The sequence below is a fragment of the Lontra canadensis genome, unplaced genomic scaffold (genome assembly GCF_010015895.1).
Source record: "Lontra canadensis isolate GAN:19392208 unplaced genomic scaffold, GSC_riverotter_1.0 scaffold107, whole genome shotgun sequence".
NCBI classification, from domain to species: Eukaryota; Metazoa; Chordata; class Mammalia; order Carnivora; family Mustelidae; genus Lontra; species Lontra canadensis.
The window spans coordinates 507881-534376 of record NW_022631101.1 but is presented as its reverse complement, the minus strand read 5'-3'; the positions used below and the strand labels follow the sequence as shown (position 1 = coordinate 534376).

At 42.6% G+C, this 26496-nt stretch overlaps 2 protein-coding genes across 7 annotated transcripts in view; both read right to left on the bottom strand.

Annotated features, from left to right (window-relative positions):
* The window catches only part of LOC116855970 (zinc finger protein 226-like), a 98535-nt gene that overhangs the window by 24329 nt on the left and 47710 nt on the right, over positions 1–26496 (bottom strand). Inside the window, exon 1 of one of the 2 annotated variants that reach the window (XM_032839066.1) lies at positions 13715–13779. The exons of the other annotated variant lie outside the window; for it this stretch is intronic. Within the exon in view, the coding sequence (XP_032694957.1) occupies positions 13715–13729 (15 nt within the window). The 5' untranslated portion in view covers positions 13730–13779. Of the gene's footprint in view, positions 1–13714; positions 13780–26496 lie in introns of those variants that run through there. 2 annotated transcript variants of the gene reach the window in all.
* On the bottom strand, positions 1863–13796 carry LOC116855972 (zinc finger protein 234-like). Of its 5 annotated transcripts, none has more exons than XM_032839072.1 (3): positions 13715–13796; positions 10062–10209; positions 1863–4108 (listed from the first exon to the last, which is right to left on the bottom strand). In XM_032839072.1, the coding sequence occupies exons 1-3, from the start codon at positions 13727–13729 to the stop codon at positions 2247–2249; spliced, it is 2025 nt and encodes a 674-aa protein (XP_032694963.1). In that variant the 5' UTR covers positions 13730–13796; the 3' UTR covers positions 1863–2246. The 5 variants fall into 5 exon arrangements, with proteins under 5 accessions (XP_032694963.1, XP_032694961.1, XP_032694962.1 ...); XM_032839070.1 differs by lacking the exon at positions 13715–13796 and adding an exon at positions 12004–12291; XM_032839071.1 differs by lacking the exon at positions 13715–13796 and adding an exon at positions 12004–12291 and having other exon boundaries at positions 10083–10209.

The window sequence follows — 26496 nt, the reverse complement described above, 5'->3', positions numbered from 1 at the left end:
GTCAGAAAAATTACAAAAGACAGTTCAATATACACTGTATACAATCCTTGGAAAACCAGACAGGGGCCCAGATAAGAACCCAACTTGAGAACAGAGGCTGTGGGAAGAGAAGAACCAACTGTAGTAATTACATTAATGTTGTGGATTTAAGATCAGGTGGTTTTCTACATTTCCACAAATGTTCATTTCCCTGAATTAATTTTATTTTGCAGGTTTCCTCCTCTGGGTCAATTTTCCTATGCTCGTTTAACATACAAGCAGTGAGGACACCTACAAGTGCTAGTCAATGTTAAGGCTGTGTAGATCTTTTAAAAAATTTTATTTAAATTCCAGTTAGTTCACATACAGTGTATTAGTTTCAGGTGTACAATATAGTGATTCAGCAATCCCATATATCACCCAGTGCTCATCATAAGTGCTCTCCTTAATCCCCATCACCTGTGGAATCCATTCTACCCACCCCTCACCCCCCCAAACCACCTCCCCTCTGGTAACAGTTTGTTCTCTATATAGAGTCTGTTCCTTGGTTTGCCTCTCTTCCCCCCTTTGCTCTTTTGTTTTGTTTTTTTAAGATTTATTTATTTATTTGAGAGAGAGCAGAAAAGCAGGGGCGGAGGGAAAAGCAGACTCTCCTGCTGAGCAGGGAGCCTGATGCGGGGCTCGATCCCAGGACCCTGGGTTCATGATCTAAGCCAAAGGCAGACGCTTAACCGAGTCACCCAGGCACCCCATTTGCTTTGTTTCTTAAATCATACAGTGACATCATACAGTATTTGTCAACTTATTTCACTCAGCATAACAATCTCTAGCTCTATGTTGTTGCAAATGGTAAGATTTCATTCTTTTTTATGCTTGAATACTATTCATTGTATATATACACATCTTCTTTATCCATTCATCAGGGGGCGGTGACTTGGGCTCTTTCCATAGTTTGGCTATTGTAAGTAATGCTGTTATAAACACTAGGGTGCGTGTATCCCTTTGTATTAGTATTTTTGTATTATTTGGGTAAATACCTAATAGTACAATCACTAGATCATAGGGTAGTTCTATTTTTAACTGAGGAATCTCCATACTGTTTTCCACAGTGGCTGCACCAGTTTGCATTCCCATCAACAGTGCAGGAGGGTTCCCCTTTCTCCACATCCTCGCCAAAACCGGTTGTTTCTTGTGTTGAGCTTAGCCATTCTGACAGTCATGAGGTGCTATCTCATTGTAATTTTGATTTGTATTTCCCTGACAATAAGTGATGTTGAGCATCTTTTCAATGTGTTTGCTGGCCATCTGGATTTTCTCTGAGAGAAACATCTACTCATGTCTTGTGCCTATTTTTTAATTGGATTATTCATTCTTTGTTGAGTTTTGTAAGTTCTTCATATATTTTGGACATTAGCTCCTTATCAAGTATGTCACTGGCAAATATCTTCACCCATTCAGTAAGGTTGCCTTTTAGTTTTGATTGTCTCCTTTGCTATACAGAAGACTTTATTTTGATATAGTCCCAATAATTTATTTTTGCTTAGTTTCTCTTGCCTCAGGAGACCTATCTAGAAAAAAATAGCTACAGCTGATGTCAGATAAATTACTGCCTCTGCTTTCTTCAAGGACTTTGACGGTTTCAGGTCTCACACCTAGGTCTTTCATCCATTTTGAATTTCTTTTTGTGTATAATGTAAGAAAGTAGTCCAATTTCATTCTTTTGCATGTGGCTGTCCAGTTTTCCCAACACCATTTGTTGAAAAAAATATCTTTTTCCCATAGGATATTCTTTCCTGCTTTGTTGTAGATTAACTGACCATATAATTATGGGGTCATTTCTGGGTTTTCTATTGTTTTATTGACCAATGTGTCTATTTTTGTGCCAGTACCATAACAGTTTTATTTCCTACAGTTTTGTAATATAACTTGAAGTCCAGAATTATGATGCCTCTAGCTTTGAGGGCTGTGTAGACTTAGCAGCAAAGTCCCTGCCCTCATGGAGCTTACATTCTAGTGGGTATCAATTCTGGTATACCCATCCTTATACTTGTGTTAAAGGTCAGACCAAACTCTTTTCCTAAGTACTACTACCTCCTAAGTGATTCTGAAAAAAGACTCACCACACCACTTACAGGGGTTTCTCCACTGTGTTATCTTGTGAAAGCTGAGATATGTTCAATTATTGCTTAAGTACCAACTAAACTAACACAAGTGTTTTCTCTCTTATGAGACTCCGTGATGACAGGAATTCAGGGTTTTACAAAGCATCATTTTGAACATCTTTCTGATGATCCTTTGATGTTCTTACCACTCTTCTTACTTTCATAAAATGTATTGCCACCATGAGTTTTGCGATGATGTGAAAGTTTTGATCGCCAACGGAAGCTCTGACCACACGTCTCACACTTATAAGGTGTCTCCCCCGTGTGAACCCGCTGATGAGATTGCAGCTGCGAAGAGTGGCGGAAGACCTTGCCACACACATCACATTTGTATGGTTTCTCTTCACTGTGAACACTCTGATGAACCTTCAGACTTGAGGCCTGACTGAAGTGCTTACCACACTCCCCACACTTGTAGGGTTTCTCTCCCGTGTGGACCCTCTGATGCATGTCAAGATTCAAGCTCCACTTGAAGCCCTTCCCACACTCCTCACATTTGTATGGCTTTTCCCCAGTGTGGACTTTCTGATGGGCTTGGAGGTGTGAACTGCGACCGAAACTCTTCCCACACTCTTCACATTTGAATGGTTTCTCTCCACTGTGGATTCTCTGATGGGCCAGAAGATTTGCAGCCTGCCTGAATACTTTCCCACACTCCTCGCAATTAAACGGTTTCTCTCCTGTGTGGATTCTGCAATGAATTTTGAGATCTGCTCTACGATTGAATCCCTTCCCACACTCGTCACATTTGTGTGGTTTCTCACCAGTATGGATCAGCTGGTGAATCTGAAGTCGGGAACTCTGATTGAAGCCCTGCCCGCACTCCTCACACTTGTAAGGTTTCTCTACGCTGTGGGTCTTTAGATGGGATTGAAGATATGCTCTCTGACTGAAGTCCTTCCCACATACCTCACATTTATAGGGTCTCTCTCCCGTGTGGACTACCAGATGCACTTGATAACGGGTTTTTGTACCGAAGTTCTTCCCACACTCATCACATTTGTATGGTTTCTCTCCTGTGTGGACTCTCTGATGTGCCTGAAGATTTGAACTCATAGTAAAGCCTTTACCACACACTTTGCATACATATGGTTTCTCTCCAGTATGGATTCTCTGATGGGCCCGAAAATGCGAAGGCTGAATGAAGCCCTTCCCACACTCCTCACACTTATAAGGTTTCTCTCGTGTGTGGCCCTTCTGGTGGATATGAAGATTTGAGCTACAAAAGAAACACTTCCCACACTCCTCACATTTGAACAGTTTCTCTCCTGTGTGGACCATACAATGACTATTAAGCGATGATCTACGTCGGAAATTCTTACCGCATTTATCACATTTGAAGGGTTTCTCCCCAGTGTGGATTCTCTGATGTTCCTGAAGATGGGAAGCATGAATGAAGGCCCTTCCACATTGGTCACAGTTATAAGGTTTCTCCTCCATGTGCAATTTATAATGAACATTAAGTGCTGATCTACGACAGAAGCCATTCCCACACTTCTCACACTTGAACGGCTTCTCCACAGTGTGAACTTTCTGATGAGCTTGCAGACAGGAGCTCTGGCTAAATTCCTTACCACATTCATCACACTTGTAGCGTTTCTCTCCCAGATGAACTCTCTGGTGAATATGAAGTGCTGAACTATAACAGAAGCTTTTTCCACACTCACGACATATATGAGACTTCACTCCTGAGTGTGTTTGTTGATGAAGATCAAGGCTGGAGACATCACTGAAATATTTCTTAAGTTCACTAGACTGATCAGGTTTCTGGCCTGTGTGAGTTACAGACTGTCCTGCCCCAACCTGTCCGGGTGAATCACCTTGTTTGGGGAGCTGAGAACTCTTTATCATGGAGCCCTGACACCTGGTTAAGTCACTTGCAATCTGTTGCCAGATCTGCCAGCAGGAAAGCTCTTCAGATGGTTCTGCTTCTAAAACAGTCTTCATCTTACTTTGGATCTTTCCTCCTGTAGAGACAGAATGCAAAGATATGGACAACTGAAGACTCTGTTGAGTGTTTTCAAGATTTCACATTTAGGTGAGAGCATAAGACTTTAATGAATCCAGAGAATATTCAGTTGGTCTTTTCCACTGTGTATCTTATTCTCTGGTTTACGTGTATATGAAATCCAAGAGGGGGTCCAGTGGGCTTCTATCCACTATGCAAGTACACACCAAGTCTCCTTTTTTTTTTTTTACAGGTTTTATTTATTTATTAGAGAGAGAGAGAGAGAGAGAGAGAAAACAAGCAGGGAGGAGGGGCAGAGGGAGAGGGAGCACCAGGCCGGGGGCCCAGTGTGGGGCTCAATCCCAGGGCCCTGGGATCATGACCTGAACCAAAGGGAGACGCTTAATGACTGAGCCATCCAGGCGCCCCCACACCAAGTCTCCTAAGAGAGGTACAAGTTAGATGTCAAAGACTTAATTCAAAAATTGATAATATGATTCAAACTGTGAACCTAAGGCCATTTCCACTGAATCTGAAAGTCAGTGTAGAATCTTGAATAGTAAATTATGTAGTTAATAAATAATGGAAACAGAAACATTATATAATAAAATATGAATCAACTAGAACTTCAGGAAAAGCAGTAACCATCAAATTTGGGTTTCATGTTATATATCCTAATATCAAATACCTTGAAATACTTATATTTATATATGCAAAGTATTCCTGGAAATTCTGCACATGTTTACCTAATCTTTCTGTTTTGACAGACATTAAATGAGTTGGCTACTATTATACATTTTTGACCACTTCTAATAATTTAAGTTCAGAGATGTGTTTTCTAAAAAGTTTATCCCATTGGTATTCCCAAGTCTCTATATTTATACAAAAGTTATCTGAACACTGGAGATTGTTTTTTCAATAACCTTTTCAATTAGCTTAAAAACTCAACAATAAGGAAAAAAAGAATGTTGTTAAAAAATGAACCAACGACCTTAATATACACCTTACTGAAGAAAATATACAGATGGGCCAATAAAAATATTGATTGTTGGGCCAATAAATCAATAAGTATTGATTTATTGGGCCAATAAAAATACAGATGGTCCACATCTTATGTAATCAGAGAAATGCAAATCCAAACACTGAGATAACCTACACACATATTAGAATGGCCAAAATCCAGAACACCAACACTATCAAATGCCACCAAGATGTGGAGCAACAGGAATTCTCATTCTTTACTGGTAGGAATGCAAAATGGTATAGAGCCACTTTGGAAGAGTTTGGTGTTTCTTTCTTTTCTTTTTTTTTTAGATTTTTATTTATCTGAAAGAGAAAGAGAGTGAACACGAGCAGGGGGAGGGGCAGAGGGAGAAGCAGACTCCCTGCTGAGCAGGGGACCCAATGCTGGGCTCAATCCCAGGACTCCATGATCACGACCTGAGCCAAAGGCAGACACTTAACCAACTGAGCCACACAAAGTGCCCTGAGTTTGGTGGTTTCTTACAAAACTAAACATACTGTTACCATACTCTCCTGGCTATTGCACAATTTGGAATTAACCAAAAGGAACTGAAATTTTAGGCCCATATAGAAAACTATACCCAGATTTTTATAGCAGGTTTATTCATAAGGACAAAACTTGGAAGGAAGCAAGATGTCCTCCAGTAGGTGAAGAGATAAATATTAGCTGTGGTACACCCATACAATGGGATATTATTTGGTGCTAAAAATAAATGATCCATTAAACCAAGAAAAGATACGGAGAAAATGTAAATGCATATTACTTAGTGAAAGAATCCAAACTGAAAAGTATAATTCCTACATTACAACATTCTTGAGAAGGCAAAAGTAGGGACAGAATAAAAAGATCAACAGTTGCTCAGGGTCAGAGGGGAGGGATGAGGTGGAGAACGGGATCTTCGGGGCAGTGTGACTACTCTGTGTGATAAGGGTGGATACCTGGCTTTATCCACTTGTCCACATCATCCATAAAATGTACAACACCGAGAGTACTAATGTAAAGTATAGACTCAGCGATACCAACGTGTCAATACAGAGTCATCAATGTTATCTGGTAGGGGATATGGATGTTAAGATGCTGTGGGTGCATGGGGACAGGAATTATATGGGAGATTTCTGTCCTTTCCTCTCAATTTTGCTATGAACCTAAAACTGCTCTAAAAAAAATAGACTTTGAAAGCACTACTGAATAAAATGTTTACGAAAGAGAAATTCAGACCACCTGAGTGGCTCAGTCAGCTAAGCATCTGTCTTCGGCTCAGGTCATGATCCCAAGGTCCTGGGATCAAGCCTCACGTCAGGTTCACTGCTCAGCAGGAAGCCTGCTCTCCCTCCACCTGCCACTCCCCTTGCTTGTGCACTCCTGTGCTCTCTCTCCCTCTCTCTGTCAAATAAATTTTAAAAAATCTTTGAAAAAAGGAGGAGCTCCTGGGTGGCTCAGTGCGCTAAGCCTCTGCCTTCAGCTCAGGTCATGATCTCAGGGTCCTGGGATCAAGCCCCGCGTCCGGCTCTGCTCATCGGAGAGGCTGCTTCCCCGTCTCTCTCTGCCTGCCTCTCTGCCTACTTGTGCCCCCTGCCCGTCAAATAAATTAATTAAAAAGTCTTTAAAAAAAAAAAAAAGAGAGGAATTCACTCCCCTACCTGTATGAATAGTCAATTAAAAGCTGCCCCCTCTTTCAATCCAGTAGACATGTGGGAAACAGCTTCTATACAGCTATACAAGCCTCAGATCACTTTATTAGAAAGTTACTTCAGTGTCGAGGTATCGAATGTCTAGAATGACTTGCGGGTTTGGGAACAAATACCTAAAGCACACGGACTAAAACAGCATAAAGCAGAGAGCAGAACTTAGTTTCTATAGGCAAGTTTCCTTCATGAGGATAAAAGGGAAATAAAGCTGAACAGAAAACATACATGGCTCTAAAACCTGACAGAAATTCAGATCTCTAGGGAAAATGTGAAAACAAAAGAAATTGAGCCTGGGAGAAGGAAAAGATACGATCACAGCATGAACTCTGAAAGCCAGTCCTGGAGTGGGGAGTTCAATCCTGCCAGAACCCTTCCCAGATAGACATGTGGGTCATTCCTCGTGATTTTGAGGTCTCTGCTCAAAGTGAGCCCAGCAATGAGGCCCTTTATCACCCACTGTAAAATAACTGATCCTGTCCTAAACCCGTTCACCTCCGGGGACTCCCATCCCTACCTGTTTATGTTCCACGCAGCACCTTGCACCATGCTAAGTCATCTGCTGTTCACCACGTCTTTCCCACCATGATGCAGCATCAAGGCGGGGAAGCACGTTACACCTTGTAGGCTGAACACATTTTACACTTTCCTACTTTATAACCAATGTCCAGAATCGTGCCTGGAACATCGTGCATAGTCAAAAAATCCATGCTGAATGACTAAATGAATCCCAGTTTGACCATTCTGGTGAGAGTTTAAGCCAAGTCCTAGAAGGAAAACATCTTTTCCAAGTAAGTTATTTGAAACAGAAAAGGGACAGAACACTGTGGTCTTGCTGAGAAGCTGAAAAGCTGTACAGGGGACATCAAGAGCCAGAGGTACATGAAGCAGGATGCTAATAAGAAAATCAAAGATGGGGGTGTCTGGGTGGCTCAGTCAGTTGGGTATCTGCCTTCAGCTCAGGTCATGATCTCAGTGTCCTAGGATTGGCCCCATATCAGGCTCTCTGCTCAGCAGGAGTCTGCTGCTTCCTCTCTGTGCTCACTCTCTCATGTTAAAAAAAAAAAAAAGAGAGAGAGAGAGAGATGGGAAAAGAAGGGTGGCAAGAATTCCTGGGGTAAAAAGGAAGGAGGGTCTATTGCTGGTTCCTTCTGAAGCTTTAGGAGTGTCTGTCTGATGAAAGAATGTAGAAAAACAGTGCATATATGAATGTGTGGATAAAATTGCCCATCACAATAATTTTTCAAATTAAAAAACTCCAGGATGCCTGGGTGGCTCAGTCCGTTGAACAGCTGCCTTGGGCTCAGGTCATGGTCGGGCTCCTTGCTCAGTGGGGAGCCTGATTCTCCCTCTGCCTGCTGCTCCCCCTGCTTGTACACTCTCTCTCTCTCTGGCAAACAAATAAAATCATTAAAAAAAACAAACAAATTAAAAAACTCCAATATGCCAGTGAGCTGGAAAGATTTAGAAGCTTACAAAAAACTTTCAGAAAAAAGAGCCAGGACAGAAACTATCAAAGCATCACAGCCAATAAGACAAGGGTCATTACAGAAAATGCCTATGAAAGTCACAGGTATGAACTGACATGTGAAATGTTTGTTCTGATTACAATGAAAATCCATTTCTCACTATGGCTCATGTTCAAAAAAACTTGAAAACTTTGGTTCTAGAAGTTTACCCAGTTTTGTTTTGTTTTTTTTCTTAAAGACTGTATTTACTTATTTGACAGAGAGAGACAGTGAGAGAGGGAACACAAGCCAGGGAGTGGGAGGGAGAAGCAGGCCTTCGCCAAGCAGGGAGCCGGATGTGGGGCTCGATCCCAGGACCCTGGGATCATGACCTGAGCCAAAGGCAGACACTTAACAATCGAGCCACCCAGGCATCCCAACCCAGTTTTTAATTACACGACTTGTTCAAATGGAAAGTTAAGTTTCAAGAACAGAATCTTGGAAAAATATTACTTAGGTGAGTATGTACTTTTCTGGTAGGCAGTGCAGTTCATGGTTTCATTTAACAAATCGCCCCTTAAAAAGAGTAGACATGGGGGCGCCTGGGTGGCTCAGTGGTGAAAGCCTCTGCCTTCGGCTCGGGTCAGGATCTCAGGGTCCTGGGATCGAGCCCCGCATCGGGCTCTCTGCTCAGCGGGGAGCCTGCCTCCTCCTCCTGTCTCTCTCTGCCTGCCTCTCTGCCTACTTGTGATCTGTCAAATTAAAAGAAAAAAAAAAAATCTTTAAAAAAAAAAAAAAGAGTAGACATGTGGGGCTTCTGGGTGGCTTGGGCAGTCAAGCAGTTTCAGTTTGTTTCGGTTCAGGTCATGATCATAGGGTTGTGAGATCGAGCCCCACATCAGGTTCCGAGTTTGGCAGGGTGTCTGCTTGGGGATTCTTTCTCTCTCCCCCTCCTACCGCTCATATACATGCTCTCTCAAATAAATAAATCCTGAAAAAAAACAAAACAACAGTAGCTGTGTGAGGGGAACAGGGAGTATCTCTGAGGATGTGATAGCAAGTTTCCTGATTCTCTCTAGGTTAGAATGTTCACCAGTTGAAAAACACCCCATCTTCATAAAAAATCAAGGAAAAACTGTATGACATCTATATTCTTCAACATTTGTTTAATGGCTACATTTGTAGAAAATAAAAGGCACGATATATTTTGAACCAGATGTATAGGCAGTATTTACGTATGTGTCTCCTGTTACTCTCACCTTAAATGTTCCCCCTCGAGGACAGGGAAGGGGAAACCGGGGGTAGTTAACATGGGTGCGGGCTCCAAAGGAGGCAAATGGGCTGAGATGGCAAATCTTCAAGAGGAAGGCAGCTTACAATCTGGCTGACAGTGTCTGACACTATAGCAAACAGATCTTCCTCCTTCTGTGGGGCGATCTGAGAATCAGAATCAGAATTCTCATCCCACAAGTATTCTTCCCAGAAAGGAAAATGCCCCGCAGTGGAAGATTTCAGGGAAGTTGTAGGCAAAGGGTGTTTACTCAGTATGGTCACAACCACAATGCTTGTAAGTTTCTCTGGGACACGGGTCAAGTGCACAGACCCAAACATACATTCACACCAAGGGCACCCCAAGAAAGTGAGTGAAATAGACAGGCATTCAGTAGAAGACAAAAAGTGTTCTGCAACATCCTTCATTCACTCTGGTTTGCACATGACGTACAGCTATCTTCCTGACCCACGGAGACATACAGGTCTCCCATCCATTGACACACTCACCAAGTCAACACGTATTTCCAGACACCTGCCACATACCCATAAAGAGCCTGTGCTCACCCACAGAAATCAGGTTCCTGAAGTTCTCCAGCATCACGTCTCCATACAGCTTCCTCTGGGCAGGGTCCAGCAGCGCCAGCTCCTCCTCCGAGAAGACCACTGCCACATCCTTGAACGTCACCGTCTCCTACAACACCAAACACATGCAACCTCAATCTTGTATCTGGTGGCCACTGGGAGCGGAGCCGCGCTGAGGAGGTGAGGATGGTGAGAAGCGGTTTCAGAATTTGAGGGACTCAAGTCCTTCATAGGCTTCTAGGCCCTTCCCCTTCTACCCTACCAATGCCACACACTGACTTTCCTCAGCCTCACCAAAGAGTGTGGCAATGAAAATGCCCATATGTTTTTTTTTAATTATTTTTATTAACATGTAATGTATTAATTTGCCCCAGGGGTATAGGTCTGTGAATCATCAGGCTTACACATTTCACAGCACTCACCATAGCACATACCCTCCCCAGTGTCCATCCCCCAACCACCCTTTCCCTAACCACCCCAACCCCAGAAACCCTCATTTTGTTTTGTGAGATTGAGTCTCTCATGGTTTGTCTCCCTCCCAATCCTATCTTGTTTCATTTTTTTCTTCCCCACCCCCAAGCCCCTCACCCTGCCTCTCAAATTCCTCATATCAGAGAGATCATGTAACTGTTTTTCTCTGATTGACTTATTTCACTCAGCATAATACCCTCTAGTTCCATCCACATTGTTGCAAATGGCAAGATTTCAAATTTTGATGGCTGCATAGTATTCCATTGTATATATATACCACATCTTCTTTATCTATTCATCTGTTGATGAATGTCTGTATATTTTTGTGTCTTCATGCAGTCTACTTATAAGTAACCACCAAGAGCTCTGAATACACATCCTGGACGACCCATGTTTTGTTTTGTGGTGCCCACTGCCAACCGTCCCAGAAGTATTTTGCAATTTAGCCCAAACATACTTGATTGTACCCACCTTCTTCCTCTCTCACATATGAACCCTGTCCCTTTGCTCTAACATGTGTCAAACTCACAAGCTTTAGGTAACCCTGTAGGACAGCAGTGTGGCTGGCCCTATGTAACATTTGGCACCATGTTCTAGAAACGAAGGCCTCGGTGCGATTCCCGAGGGTGTGTGCTTTACTCTGGACAATTTTGTCCGTGTGCCTGAACTTCTTCTCCGTATGTGGTTCTTCTATGACAGAGTACTTTCCAAGGATTAAACAAGGGAATACCTATAGTCTTCAGAACAGAGTGGGGCACAGAGTTAAGTGCCTAAAAAACATCTGTTATCATTAGTACTATTTCTTCGTGTTGCCAGCATGAGTAATATTTTCATCACAGTGTGTGGCTGCGTTATCCCAGAGAACAGATCCTCTATCCTTACCTGTTCTGCATAAATGGTATTTAGTTTTACGTATTTTTCTCATTATAATCCATCCCACAAAGAACATATACTATGTAGCTTTGTTCCCCCACCTGCTGCCTTGAAAATAATTGCAAGAGAAAATTAAAAGGTCAAAAATAAGCACATTCAAAATTATGATCATATGATGGTAGATTTTCTTCCCAATCTTTTTCCTACTTCCCTAATCTTTCAAGAGAATACGACAACCAGGGTTCTCCATACAATGGTCAAGAGCAGGTTATATAATCTTCTATGGTTTTGGCAATCTGATTTGGAAGAACAATCTGTATTAGTATTCCCACTTATTTGACCGTAAATTAATAGAACTACCTTTTCAGGGGAGCCTGGATGGCTCAATCAGTTAAGCGTCTGCCTTGGGCTCAGGTCATGATCTCAGAATTATGGGATCAAGTCCCGCATTGGGCTCCCTGCTCAGCAGGGAGTCTGCTTCTCCCCTACCCTCCCTTCCCACTCCCACACTTGCTCTCTCTCAAATAAAAAATCTTAAAGGAAAAAAAAACAAACCTACCCTTTTCAGGTGTTTATTCGTATTTCTCATTTTTAACATGGCTGTGCATGTCCTTCTTTGCAGGCCATTGGGTTTTTTCCCTTAACCATATGCATAAGTTGCCCATGAAGGGCTTTGTCTCCTTTTTGGCATCACTGTGGTAAATATTTTTGCCCCAGGTTATTGTTCCCGGTAATTGCACATAAGGTGTCTTTTGCCAGAGAGGAATTTAAAGATTTTTATACAGTGCCTATGCTAATGGCTGTCTTTGTGTCTGTAGCTTTGAGCAGGTCAGTGAAGGAAAGCGACCACAGGAGGAGAGATACCCTGAGACAGGGGTCAGGGAGCAGCAACACCGGAGGAGATGATCTCTCAGAAGAGTGGTCCAGGGATGCCTGGGTGGCTCAGTCGGTTAAGCATCTGCCTTCGGCTCAGGTCATGATCCCAGGGTCCAGGTATCCAGTCCCACACTGGGCTCCTCACTCGGTGGGGAGCCAGCTTCTCCCTCTGCCTGCTGCATCCCCTGCTTGTGCCCTTGCTCTCTCTCTGACAAATAAATAAAATCTTAAAAAAAAAAAAAGGAAGAAGAAGAAGGAGAGTTGGGGTGCCTGGGTGGCTCGGTGGGTTAAGCCTCTGCCTTCAGTTCTGGTCATGATCTCAGGGTCCTGGGATCGAGCCCCACATTGGGCTCTCTGCTCAGCAGGGAACCTGCTTCCTCCTCTCTCTCTGCCTGCCTCTCTGCCTACTTGTGATCTCTATCTGTCAAATAAATAAATAAAAATAAAAAAAAAAAATGAACCCTCTAGACACACCATAGGGCTGAGGGCCCGAAATGAACTCTCTCTGTCTTCCTGTCTATCTCTTTCACTTGAGCAGGATGCCTCACATTCCTGGCCTGGGCTTCTTGTGTGAATCTGAGGGGGTCTCTCATATTCACATGCTTAAGAAAAATTAAGACTGACGCCTCCTTCCTTGGCTGCTCGGAGGGGCCGAGCACAGAGTGCAAGTCACCGGCCGATACCAGGACCAAGGCTCGGGGAAGACAGAGTCCAGCTCTCCCTGTGTACAAACCTCCTGCAGTATTTGTGTGAAGTAGCACCTCCAGCCTGCTCTGCTCTGCCTGCAGCAGGATAGTCCACCTAAAATATAGCCTACGTGGCACATATCAAATGTGAGGACAAAAAGGTGGCCGAGTGTTTTCAGAGTTGACGTGAGAGGACAAGGTTTTATGCAGAAAGAGACTGCAGTGCAGCTTAAGACAGTAAAATCCCTAAACCATGGACATGTCTCTGAGTGGGAAGGAGCTCAAGATAGAAAGGTACATCGATTCGATGAGAATGGGATACAACCATAAAAAATGAGCATGACATAACATGAAAGGGGAAAAAAAATCAGTACTTAAAATTAGGTGTAGGTTATGAATATAAATTCAGTTATGAACGCCCACAAGGAAAAAGTAGGAGAAAATGAAAACAGCTCATCTGTTAGTCGGGAAGTAATGAAGTGGGGGAACTGTTCGTTTCTAGTCATTTTTTCACTCTGTAAAATAAGTAAGAATACAGCAAAACCCAAAAATACATATGAAGTAAATTCAAAAGGCACAAAGTAAGACCCTGATGGAAAATAGGTCCTCAAAGGCCTTTTGCTCTGCTCGAGTCATCCCCAGAAAAAGGTGATGACCTGAGTAATAAGATGGAATCAGGAAAGTCTTGAGAAAGGAAGCCCTACTCACCCTGACCATGGTCATGTGTCCTCCTACTTCTGGGCGCGTGCAGAGTCCTGCGTTGCACAGATCCCAGGAAGACAGAGCTGCACCTCGCGGGGTGCCTAGGAAGGCAGGAAAAAGGCATTAAACGTAGCCCAGGATGGTGCTCATCTACAGGGATGATGGTTTTGAGTTCATACTCGAATGTTCAGAGCGCCATTATTCATTAATAACCCTCGAGCGGGAAACCACCGAAACGCAGACCTATGACCTATGCACGAATGAACAAATTGTGGCAAATCCACACAATGGAATATTAGTGGCCAATTAAAAGGAAGGGGTGCGGATCACGCTACAGCATGATGAACCTTGTGAACACTGCTGAAAGTGAAAGACGCCAGTCACAAAAGGTGAGATACTGTAGGATTCTCTTTATATAAAATGTCCAGAAGAGGGAAATCTATGGAGACAAAAGCAGGTTAGTGGTTGCCGGGGTAACAGGGGTGAAAATGGGGGGTTAACTAAAAATGGGCTTGAGGAATGGGGAAACAAAAATGGTCGAAACTGAATTATAGCAATGGCTGCACCACTCAGGAGAGTTACTAAAAATCACTGATTCAAGGGGTTCGCCTGGGTGGCTCAGTCAGTTAAGTGCCTGCCTTCGGCTCAGGTCATGATCCCAGGGTCCTAGGATCGAGTCCCACATCCGGCTCCCTGCCCTGTGGGGAGTCTGCTTCTCCCTCCCCCTCCTCCCCACCAGCTGCTCGCTCGCTCTCTCTCTCAAATAAATAAATAAATCTTTAAAAAAAAAATCATTGATTCATGCAATTAAAATGGGTGAATTCTAGGATATGTACAATATACCCCAAGTATATTGGTAAAAATAAATGTTTGTTCATCTACATGTTATTTAAATTAGCAAAACTTTGAATGAATGAGTGAATAAGTATGGGGGAAGGGGAAGCTTGTCCTCACAGCAGGATGTCCACTAACAAGTGTATCTTCCCATAAGAAGGCTTCATTAATTGAATAGTAAATTCACAATGGAGAAACCTAATAGAAATCACCTTAGCTAGTCAACAAAGCTGAGTTCGCCCAAACCTAGACAAACCAACAGCCTTTGGCTCCTGTTACGTTGCAATGACAAGGATGCCTCAACGCTTCTGTGGAATCCCTGCCAACGACGTATGACAGGACCTAAACATGTACACGTCAGACAAACCCCAAATGAAGAACTTACTCCAAAATGACTTCCCTCTATACTCTTTAAAAGCATCAAGAACTGGCACCTGGGTGACTCAGTCAGTTGGGTGTCCGAGCGCTGATTTCGGCTCAGGTCATGATCTCAAGGGTCATGGGACTGAGTCCCTTGCCGGGCTCTACACTGAGTGCACAGTCTGCTTGAGATTCTCTCCCTCTCCCTCTGCCCCTTCCCCCACTTGCACTCTCCCCCTCTCTAAGTAAAGAAATAAAATCTACAAAATAAGTAAATAAATACAAATAAAAGCATCAAGCACAGGGGCACCTGTGTCAGTCAGTACAGCAGGTGACTCTTGATCCTGGGGTCATGAATTCAGGCCCCACACTGGGCATAGAGCTTACCCAGAAAAAAAAAGTAAAAAAAAAAAAAAAAAAGGCATCAACGAAGACGGCTATGGAATGCATTCCACATTAAGGGACATAACGATGATAAAAGTTTTGTAAAATGTTTATAAACAAATATACAGCTTAAGGCAATGCATAAAATTGGACTTTGAACTGAGATGGGTTAGGGGAGACTGGTTATAAGGCCTTTAAATGAAAAACAGAACAAAATTAACTACAAGACCGTGGATTACATAAACAGGATGCTATATAATGCTTTCCAGGATTATCTAATAGCTAACACTATTAAATACTATTAGTGATAACTTACTAGATAGCTAATATTTAATAGATAACACTATTATGTAGCATAATATCTAATATTACTGATTAACTGGTGCTAGAATTCTATAATCAGCTTCTCCTAAATCCCTCTTCCCAAGATACCTCCTGATATCCGTATGCGGGGCTTCCTTCCTTCAGAAAGCTAGAATAAGGGGCACGTGGGTGGCTCAGTGGGTTAAGCCTCTGCCTTCAGCTCAGGTCATGATCTCAGGGTCCTGGGATGGAGCCCTGCACTGGGCTCTCTGCTCAGCGGGGAGCCTGCTTCCTCCTCTCTCTGCCTACTTGTGATCTCTGTCTGTCAAATAAATAAAATCTTAAAAAAAGAAAAAGGAAAAGAAAGCTAGAATAAGCTGTCATTGAATTCCAGGTATATTCCTGATGTTATGTGGCTGATGGAGCCACAAAACAGGCAAAATGTAAACAATTGGGGAATTTGGGTAAAGAGTATATGAGAAATCCTTACACTACTTTTGCAACTTTTCAATGGAAAAAATTTGAATTATATAAAAACAAAGTCTTACATTATCAGGAAACAGCCATAGGAATAACAGGAATAATAGGAATAATAAAGAGGATTAGAAAATTATATGGAAGGGGCGCCTGGGTGGCTCAGTGGATTAAAGCCTCTGCCTTCGGCTCAGGTCATGATCCCAGGGTTCTGGGATCGAGCCCCGCATCGGGCTCTCTACTCAGCCGGGAGCCTGCTTCCTCCTCTCTCTCTGCCTGCTTCTCTGCCTACTCGTGATCTCTGTCTGTCAAATAAATAAATAAAATCTTAAAAAAAAAAAAAAAAAAAAGAAAATTATATGGAAACTCATTAGTTTATTCTTTCTTGGTAGTGTTTAAAAATTTCCATAGTTAGGGGCTCCTGGCTGGCTTAGTTGATAGAGCATGTAACTCTTCATCTTGGGGTTGCAAGTTTGAGCCCCACACTGGGTAGAGATTACTTAGAAATAAAATCTTAAGGGATGCCTGGGTGGCTCAGTCAGTTAAGTGGCAGACTCTTGATTTCAGCTCTGGTCAAGATCTCAGGGTCCTGGGATCAAGCCCTGCATAAGGCTTCATGCTCAGCAGGGCGTCTGCTTAAAATTCTCTGCTTCTTGGGGCGCTTGGGTGGCTCGGTGGGTTAAAGCCTCTGCCTTCGGCTCGGGTCATGATCCCAGGGTCCTGGGATCAAGCCCCGCATCGGGCTCTCTGCTCGGCGGGGAGCTTGCTTCCTCCTCTCTCTCTCTGCCTGCCTCTCTGCTTACTTGTGATTTCTGTCTGTCAAATAAATAAATAAAATCTTTAAAAAAAAATTCTCTCCTTCTCCCTCTGCTCCATCCCCTGCATGAGGATGCGCGCTCAGGTACACACTCTCTCTCAAATAAATAAATAATAAATATTTTTTTAAAAATAAAGAGTGTGGGGGGATGGGGTAACTGGATGATGGGTATCAAGGAGGGCACATGTTGGGATGAACACTGGCTGTTATACGCAGCTAATGAATTGTTGAACACTACAACAAAAACTTGTGATGTACTATTTGCTGACTAACTGAACATAATAAAAAAATAAGTTAAGAAAAGAAATTATAATAAAAAGGTAATAAAGAATAAAATAAGATCTTAAAAAAGTTTTCCATCATTAAAATACGCCAGGGGAAAAACACAAAGAAATATGTGATAATTTCGTAAAATGCTTATACACAAACATACAAATACACACAAAGAACCACCAAACAGAAATACATTAAAAGCTTCACAGTTGCTATCTTTACATTGTGGATTAATGGGTCATTTAAAAAATTTTTTCCCTCATATTTCTGTACTTTCTGAATTTCCCATCATGGTTCTATAAGCATAAAACATATTATTAGTCATAAGTAAAACAAAATAGTTGACAATGTTTGAAAAAACTCAGAAAAGTCATAGCCCATTAGCCTTTTCAGATCATCCAGAATCAAGTGTAACTACCTGCTACTCCTGTGGCTTAAGGAGAACATATCCAAGAGTTCAGAACTCAAGTTCTGGACTCAGACTGCCTTCATCCCACCCCCAGCTCAGCTTCTTTACTAGGCGGAGATTATGGGCAAATCACTTATGCTCTGTGGGTCTCAATCTCATTTTATAGAACAAAACAGAAAAAGAAAGCAGAATTCCTTCACATAGCTATGGTGTGGCACAATGTATTTATTTGTATAAAACCATCGTTGGTGAGGTCGGCGATAAAAAAAAATATGCCCCTGCCCGATTACACATCCCAAATGTTATCCGACTGATGAGAACGTTGTTATAAAAGAAAAATGCCAAATCCCACTCACGCGGAACCTTGCTGTCAGTAGCCAAGGAGTCCCTCCTCCCACCTCTGTGCAGCCCTTTGTGAGAAATCAGGCTGGGGAAAGAAAAGAATGTTATGAAATGCCATGATCATGCTGCCATTCTTAGTAAAAGTGAAAACCTCCATTCCCTTCCATGCAGTCTGGAAGCAACCCTTGCCACCAACTAGACCCCAAGACCTAACGTTTAATGCCCACCTGCTTGCACTCATTAACCTTTGTCTTGCATTTTTCCTTAAGCTCTTCTTTCTAGCTTATCTCTTACCTCAGGCAAGTGAAACTCAAAATCACGCCTCAAGTGATGACAACGGCCAAGACCTGCCACAGGCCAGACCACCCAGACCTTTTGAGCCCAACTCATACTTGCGTGGAAGGACCATGGAGTGACTTCGGGGGCCGGTGGGTTGGGGGGACGACTCAGCCTAACTTACATAACATACAGTGTCTGTGTAGGCTAGTTTCCTTAAGGTGTATCCTTGACCTTGTGCCCACCTCTACACAGGATGACAAAACTACACTATCTAAATATCCCTCCTAACCCTAAACAAAAGGAACCCATTCACCCTCTTCTGTGGGAGTCACAGCTTTGGAAGCCATTCCCCGTGATTTCTTTATTTGCTGCAAATAAGCTTTCTTTGTGCAATGATTTAATCTGGTACAGTTTCTGACTCACCAAGGAGCAAACTCACGTTGGTTCTGTTAACACCCTCACCTTCCTAAAAGAGAGATTATAAGGGGTCTGGGGTTATGGAGCATCATCCAGGAATCAGAGAAGAGTTAAGGTTCTGCAGTGGAATAGCGGACCCTGACCCAGGGTACTGACTGCTCCTTGGGAAATACTAAGAAAGGTCACCATCCACCAGGTGCCAGAAACAGTTTTGAGATTTTTATTTCTATCACTAGCTGGCACACAGGAGTGCAGGAGCACCTGGCTCTGGGATTCCCAAACAGACCAGACTCCACCTCTGGCCCCTGACAAAATCCACAAGCAGAGAAACGAGTGGTGGTGAATTAAAAAAGGAATTTATTTCAGCGAGGCCAACACCAAAAAGACTGCAGACAAACAGCTCAAAGACTGTCTTCAAAGTACCGGAAATACTTCCAGGTTTATACAAGGAAAATGCGAGGCGATGGCAGGTGGGCAGTGAAGGTCAAATGATCACTGTCTCAATCGCGGGTGGGGCCCTGCTAGCTCAAGAGCAGTCCTTACTGCGTGAGCGGGTAGTTCTGGTTCCCACGAGGGGATGCTTTGCCCTCAGGGTCTTCCACCCGAGCCGAGACAAGCTGGAAAGAAGCCAACTAGAAAGTTTGAGGTCAAAATGGAGGCAGCTTTCACTACCTCTTTCAATTCCCAAACACCAGGAAGCAGAAGCACCCGTGGGTGTAGGGAGGCCGACAGTGGGCGAGCTGAGACGCGCAGAAACTCTCAAAACCAGGCGATAGGTGACCCCACCCCACCCCAGGACTCGCAAACCACCCTGAAAGCAGAGTCTCCCCCAAAGATACACACCCCTGCCATCCCCCCTCCATACCTGTATACTCTGCCCAAGCTTCTTTCCCCCTAAAACACTGGGTCGCTGCAGGTCCCCGGCCGACCCAGGAAGTTTGGAAGTGCGGGAGAGGCGGAACTGACGCACCTCTCCCAAAGAAAATTCAGTAGCAACCTCACACTCACCCAACGGAAGTGCCGGCGGGACCACGGAGCCCCTGGACTACACTTCCCAGAATGCACGAGAACCGCCTTCCTGAGCGGAAGTGTACGCTACTACACAGAAAGTATGGATTGCACCTCCCAGAATGCATCAGATCTACCTTCAGGAGCGGAAGTTCATGGCACCACACGGGGCGACTGGACTACACTTCCCAGAGTGCTGACGGCAAAAACATTCTTAGTCTGACGCTCCAAAACAAGTCTTCCAGTTATTGGGAGCTCCTTGTCTATACTTCTCCCAAATGCCAGAAAGGAAGGAATCACGTAGTCTCGATTTCTTGAGTGGCCATACGGGTTTCTACATTAAGAGACTGCATTACCTTTGCCCGAGTCTTGTGCAAAATTATTCCATGGATACAACTTCCTGAATTTGAAATACCTCCCAATTGTGACAGGAATATTGTTGGGAAGGGAACGGGTGAGGAGATAACAATCTTCAAGAAATTAAACGGAAATGATTGCTTAGGCGACACTAGTTGATTGAAAGGAGGATGATGTTTAGTATAATCTGATGATATGAGGCTAAAAGAGAATTTAAAAGAATGGGTGGGGTAGAATTTGGGAGAGGCAGTGAAGAGCAAGGAAGCTACGCGTCCCTACTCCAGACCCTGATGTGCCCCAAGTTTAGTGGGAAAAACAACATAAGAGGGCCAAAGTGGAAGCTTGTCCTCACAGAAAATCGCTCTTCCCTCACTTAAACTTTTCATTAAAATTATCCCTACTTCGGAGGTGAAAACGTCAAGTTTCAGTGAAGATACAAAATTGTCCACTATCTCGAAGCAAGCAGAACAGCTGCAGAGCTTGACATTGGCGTTATTATGATTCCCAAATCCTATGACTTAATGCCAAAGCACTGAGGAGGATTCTGTAGGTGAGGGAGTATATTCTAGTATTAAGAGTTTTTTCTTTTTTTCTGGTTAAAATATCTTTATTATAGTTAGCAATTTTAAAAGATGCATGTTACTGAAAACTAAAAATAGTATGATGGAAGTAAGGGGGGAAATGCACCTAGAATCCTTCCCCCTGAAGAAGAAAAAAGTTTGTCTCCACACAAACTTACATATACCTATCAACATACATATTTGACTTCTATTTTTTTTAGACTTTTATTTATTTGACAGACAGAGATCACAAACAGGCAGAGAAGCAGGCAGAGAGAGAGGAAGGGAAGCAGGCTCCCTGCTGAGCAGAGAGCCCGATGCGGGGCTCGATCCCAGAACCCTGGGATCATGACCGGAGCCGAAGGCAGAGGCTTAACCCACTGAGCCACCCAGGCGCCCCCATATTTGACTTTTAAAAATGAAGTCTCGTGTTCTCTTTCCATTTTTGTAAACTCAGTATAATGTAAAGATTTTCTAGTATCAGACACTGAAAATCTAACTCCTTCCAAATGAGCCATATGAGGTTGCATTGAGTGGATTGGATATGGAAAACAAAACAGCCCCTGACGTCTGGTGGAACAGTATTACATACTGGACACTGATTTAAAGCATACACAGTATCTGGGAGGACAGTGTGCAGCCCCACAGGTTCCTGCCACCTAATTGCAGTATAACTGAGTCTTCAAATGTCATCTCACCATACCACGAAGCCAATTACATCAGGATGACAGGGAAAATGGATAGTGGCAGAGCAGCTTACATTGCAGCCAAGACCTATTGCAGAACCTTCTCTTGTTCTGGGTCCCAAAAGTTTTCACGTCATTCATAAAAGGCAAAGTGGCACACCCCAATTAGGACTACATTACCTCTAAAATCTAAAGAGGTCCACTAGATATTGTACCTCATTTTTGTGGGAAGATGCAACACATTCTTCACCTAGAAGGACAGTTCAACATACACCACTGAATGCCTGGAAATTTTACTTCAGGTGAAGGCTCCCTGAATATTTCTGGGATTATTCCCACCTTATTACATGCAAGTCAATACAACTAAGGTAGTTCCTACCTCTTTTTTTTTTTTAAAGATTTTATTTATTTATTTGACAGACAGAGATTACAAGTAGGCAGAGAGGCAGGAAGGGAAGTAGGCTCCCCGCTGAGCAGAGAGCCCGACGCGGGGATCGATCCCAGGACCCTGAGACCATGACCCGAGCCGAAGGCAGAGGCTTTAACCCACTGAGCCACCCAGGTGCCCCAGGTAGTTCCTACCTCTTGTTCACCAGATCCAATCAGCACAATATCATCAATGTGCCAATTGAGAGCAGCAAGGATTCAGTCACTGCAAAAAAAAAAAACAAAAACGTATTATTTCCTCTCAGGGCATAGTCACACTGGATACAATAGCCATAGGTCCCTTTGGGGGTACTCTGGAGAAAAGATTAACAGCCCACATTTTTGCAGTACAGAAGTTTTCATCTTCAAGCGGACCTGGCCTCTCCTTTACCCAAAGGATTCTGGCTTTGTAAACTGGCCATGTCTTAGAATTTATTTAGGAACCGTGACTCTCTGTTTTGATGATTCAAGTTAGACTTCTGTTTACTTGACCTAAAACTCTGCCACCTGTGTAGATCAAATAATAATTCAGTAGACTTTCCATCTTTTTATTCACTAGGAACACCAAGATCAACAAGGAAATGTAAAGTTATTTTTAGGAAACATATTGTAAGCCCTAAGGGGTGACTGTGGAAGCAGCTGGAACATCAGCAGCATTCCTGTTCTTGGGCTATTGAATGCAATGGCCGTGTGGGAGCACGATCCCATGATCCCCAGGGGCAGGGTATAGGTTAGGAGCGATGAAAGAATGTAACCCTCAGTCCCCACTTCCTGTGCCTGGCAATTGCCAGCCCAAACATCCTGTTCCTCCCTTATCCCATGACTGACTCCCTGCGTGCCTACATGCAGGGGAGAATGCAAGCCTGCTTAACGGCTTCAAGATAGTTGCCATCCCTTTGTACTCCTTTCCCACACTTCTAGGCATTTGTCCTTGCTCTTCTGGTTAAAACAAAACAAAACAGGGCGCCTGGGTGGCTCAATGGGTTAAGCCTCTGCCTTCAGCTCAGGTCATGATCTCAGGGTCCTGGGATGGAGTCCCGCATCGGGCTCTCTGCTCAGAAGGAAACCTGCTTCCTCCTCTCTCGGTCTCTGCCTGCCTCTCTTCCTACTTGTGATCTCTCTCTGTCAAATAAAAAAATTATTAAAACAAAACAAAACAGAAGCTATGTGCAGAATTCAGCTGCTCCTGCTCTGCTTTGCAAGGCAGACTGCATGGCCACTCAGATTGGTGTCTGAGAACTTTATTTCAATGTGCAAGGAAAGTTCAAGAAGCCAGTGCATAATGACTTGAAACATTCAAGTCATTAATAGTTGAGCTGGAATTTGAAGTCGTGTGCTCTTTTTTCCCCCCGCTTTGTCCAACATAGTTAGGAGCAAACCCCTTATACTCTTTAGTGTGACTGATATGTTTTGAGGTCTTCAACAGTTATTTCCTTAAGAGTATCGAATGTGTATTTCATATATTTCATATATGTTTGTTATGTCACACCATGGCAAGTGTCCTATTTTGCATTGGAAATAGAGTCATTAGTGCCTTTGAATCTATTAAGATTCAAGAACCAGTTCTAGAAAACACAATTCAGAAAATTTATTCTAAACATTCTGTTTCTCTAGGGGTGCCTGGGTGGCTCAGTCAGCTAAGCAGCTGCCTTAGGCTTGGGTCATGATCCCAAGGTCCTGGGATCAAGCCCCATCCCAGGCTCTCTGCTCAGCAGGAAGCCTGCTTTTCTCTCTGCCTGCTGCCCTGTCTACGGAATACTGTGTAGGTACTAGAAATGAGGTTGTAGGTCAATTTATTGAAGTGACCTTCAAGAATTGTTTCAATTTAGTGAAAAACTCTAATTAGAAAATAGTATGCATTGGGGGACCTGCGTGGCTCAGTGGGTTAAAGTCTCTGCCTTTGGCTCAGGTCATGATCCCAGGGTCCTGGGATCGAGCCCCACATTGGGCTCTCTGCTCAGCAGGGAGCCTGCTTCCTCCTCTCTCTCTGCCTGCCTCTCTGCCTACTTGTGATCTCTGTCAAATAAATAAATAAAATATTTTTAAAAGGGAAAGAAAATAGTATGCATTACGTTCTTAGTTTAGAAAATTCTATATAACTCTTACTTGTATGCCTAGAGGTATTGAAGAATGCTCATCAAAATATTAATAGTGGTGAGTTCCTACTACTTTCCACTTTATTCTTTCGAGTTTCCTCTATTGCTGTGCTTCTTTGCAATGTCCAGGCATTATTCCTGTCAGTAAAAAAATATGAAAGTATTTATACTTTAAACAAATCTTTCAAGAATTAAATAATTTGTGGTAAGACATGGCATATGTAACAAAATGTCAGTCTCCAGATGAATAAGGCAGACGTTCTGATAACTTTAGAATCAGTCACAGTGTGTCAAATAAACAGGAGATATTGTTGTACTGGACTCAGGTCTTTAAATGGATATCCTACCAATATGGTTAGATGTTAATGACATCTATGATGAGAAAGGATAATGACCTTTCTATTATGAGAAAGGATAATGACCTCAAACAATCCCCATCAAATGTAGGTAAGTTCAAAGCTAAGATAAGGAAATCCATAGGGACCACATAAGAAAAGTGAAGTCCATGGTGACAAGTGGGAGTGAAGCTGGATGATCTCACAAAAGCTGTGGAACTAGATACAAATCTAAGCATTTACTACTGATTGTGGTTGGGAGGCTCGGCCTCCCACTTTGGGAGACATGAACGTGAACACAAGACAGCCAGTCTCAGGTTGTCACTACCTGGGACCACCTTGAGGACCCCTGCAAAGCAGGTTAGGTGTAAGCCCCACCTGTAGTCTTTTCGGTTTTACGAGTTAAGTACTTTTGGCTTAATCTGGTGAGATTTGTTACAAATAACTACCTTGGTGATGACTTACTAGTATTCAATGACATTTTAAAAGGAGAAAAAAATTATGGGCCATAGATCTCTGTAGACCATGTACAGAGGAAAGTTAATATAGCAGTTCTGAGACAGGGATCCTTGCTTAGGCCTGCTTGCAAGCCTGGATTTGGCTGGTGTCAGGGAACATGGATTTGCGAAGACTTAACTCCATTTCATTACTGGTAAGAGCCTCTCTCCTCTCATGTTCTCTCTCTCTCGAAAAAATAAAAAACTTAAAAAAAAATAAATCTACTAGATATACTTTGTAAGTAAAGCCCTTTAGTCAATACACTTAAAATATCACCATGGTGTCCAAGAAGTGTGGAAAGGCATACAAAACTGCTCTTTCTTCTTAGAGGTTTGGCTACTATGCTATGATCTCTACCCATGGATTTTTTCTTCAAATCATTTCTTTTAACCCCCACGATATAACCATGTTACTACTACCTCCAGTATTTGTTTCTGCTCCCTGGCTTACGCCTCAAGACGCATCTTGTGCATTAACTACAAAGACGGTTGATCCTAATCATTACTTTATTGCTGTATTCAAAGCAAAAATTTGTTTTTGAATACTGCTTGAGTCCTGTTCGTTAATTTTGATCTTATCTGTCATATAATGTAAAGCAATCTTAATTTAGGTGACTTTAACTGTAAGGGGCTCATATAAATAATTTTTCAAATACTATTGCACATAATTTACTAGTTTGATCAAACTGATGTTGAGAAATAAAAACATAATAGAGGGGCACCTGGGTGGCTTAGTCAGTTAAGTGTCCAACTCTGAGTTTCAGCTCAGGTCATGATCTCAGGGTCATGGGATCAAGCTCTGCGTTTGGCTCTGCGTTCTAGTGTGGAGTCTGCTGGATACTCCTTGCCAGAGAATATTACTGAGTATCAACTTCCACATTCTATATGGATATACACAAAACACACACATACACACGAGAGAGTTATGAATTTTATTATACTATGAAGGGTATGGTCTGATTTCACAAAGCCTGTATTATGTTCTCCTGATATTACATGTCCATTACTTTAATGGCCCCATGTTATTATGGGAACATATGAAATTTAAACAAATTCTTATTGTGAACATTTATTATTTCCATTTTAAAAACTGCGGTATTATTGATGTGGTTTTCATCTTTTCATTGTTTGACTCTCATAATCATATGTTCCTAGTTTGATTTCCAGGTCACAGTTACATGTTCACATTCTGCTATATACTGCTTTTCAAAAGATATGTATTGTCACCAAGCAAGAAAAACACATTAACTGTCATTTCTGTACCAGTAATTAATATATCTGACGAAAGCACCAAATCCCCAATTTTTCCTATTATTTATTTCACGGGGATGAGGGAGAATATGGGAAGCTGATATGCTAAATGTCCTTCAAATTTGGCATAGCTTCTACCAGAGAAGTTTGACTTTTTAAAAATGCTACAATTAGAAGGCAATTATATAAAAGATCACACAGAAATGCAGAAATTTGATCGCTTCTAGGCCTTTTGGCTAAGATCAAACGTAGAAATGCAGAAATTTGAAAATCAATGATGAACTCAAAATTAAGAAAACTTTATCATTACTAAATCTGACACTTCTGTTACTTTGAACCCTTGCCTTAACATTGTTGAGAAAGTCCAATTAAGCTATGTGCAATGGCCAGTTACTGCAAAGTTAAAATTGAATGAGAAAAACCACAAAAGAGTTGAATTTCTACTGTACAAACCGATGGAACATGACATCAAGACCCAGAAAATAACCAACCACAGATAGAGGCAAAGGTTATGCCAGGAGCCAAACGCAATAGGATACTATCAAAATAATGCTGTGGAATGCAGTGCTGTGGATTTCTGGATTTCAATTCCGATTTGTTTCTCTGATTTTTTTTTTTTTGCTGGTTTCCTTTTATCTCCCTTTATCACTACTCTCTGCCATTTTCAGAACTATGTGTCT

Coding starts and splice junctions, on each gene's coding strand:
- LOC116855972 (XM_032839070.1), bottom strand. CDS start 12,042: ATGTTAAAAATGAGAAATACGAATAAACACCTGAAAAGG. Junction 10,210..12,003: donor CGAATAAACACCTGAAAAGG/GTAGGTTTGTTT, acceptor TTGGTGTTGTAG/GAGACGGTGACGTTCAAGGA. Junction 4,109..10,061: donor TGAGCACAGGCTCTTTATGG/GTATGTGGCAGG, acceptor CTGTCTCTACAG/GAGGAAAGATCCAAAGTAAG.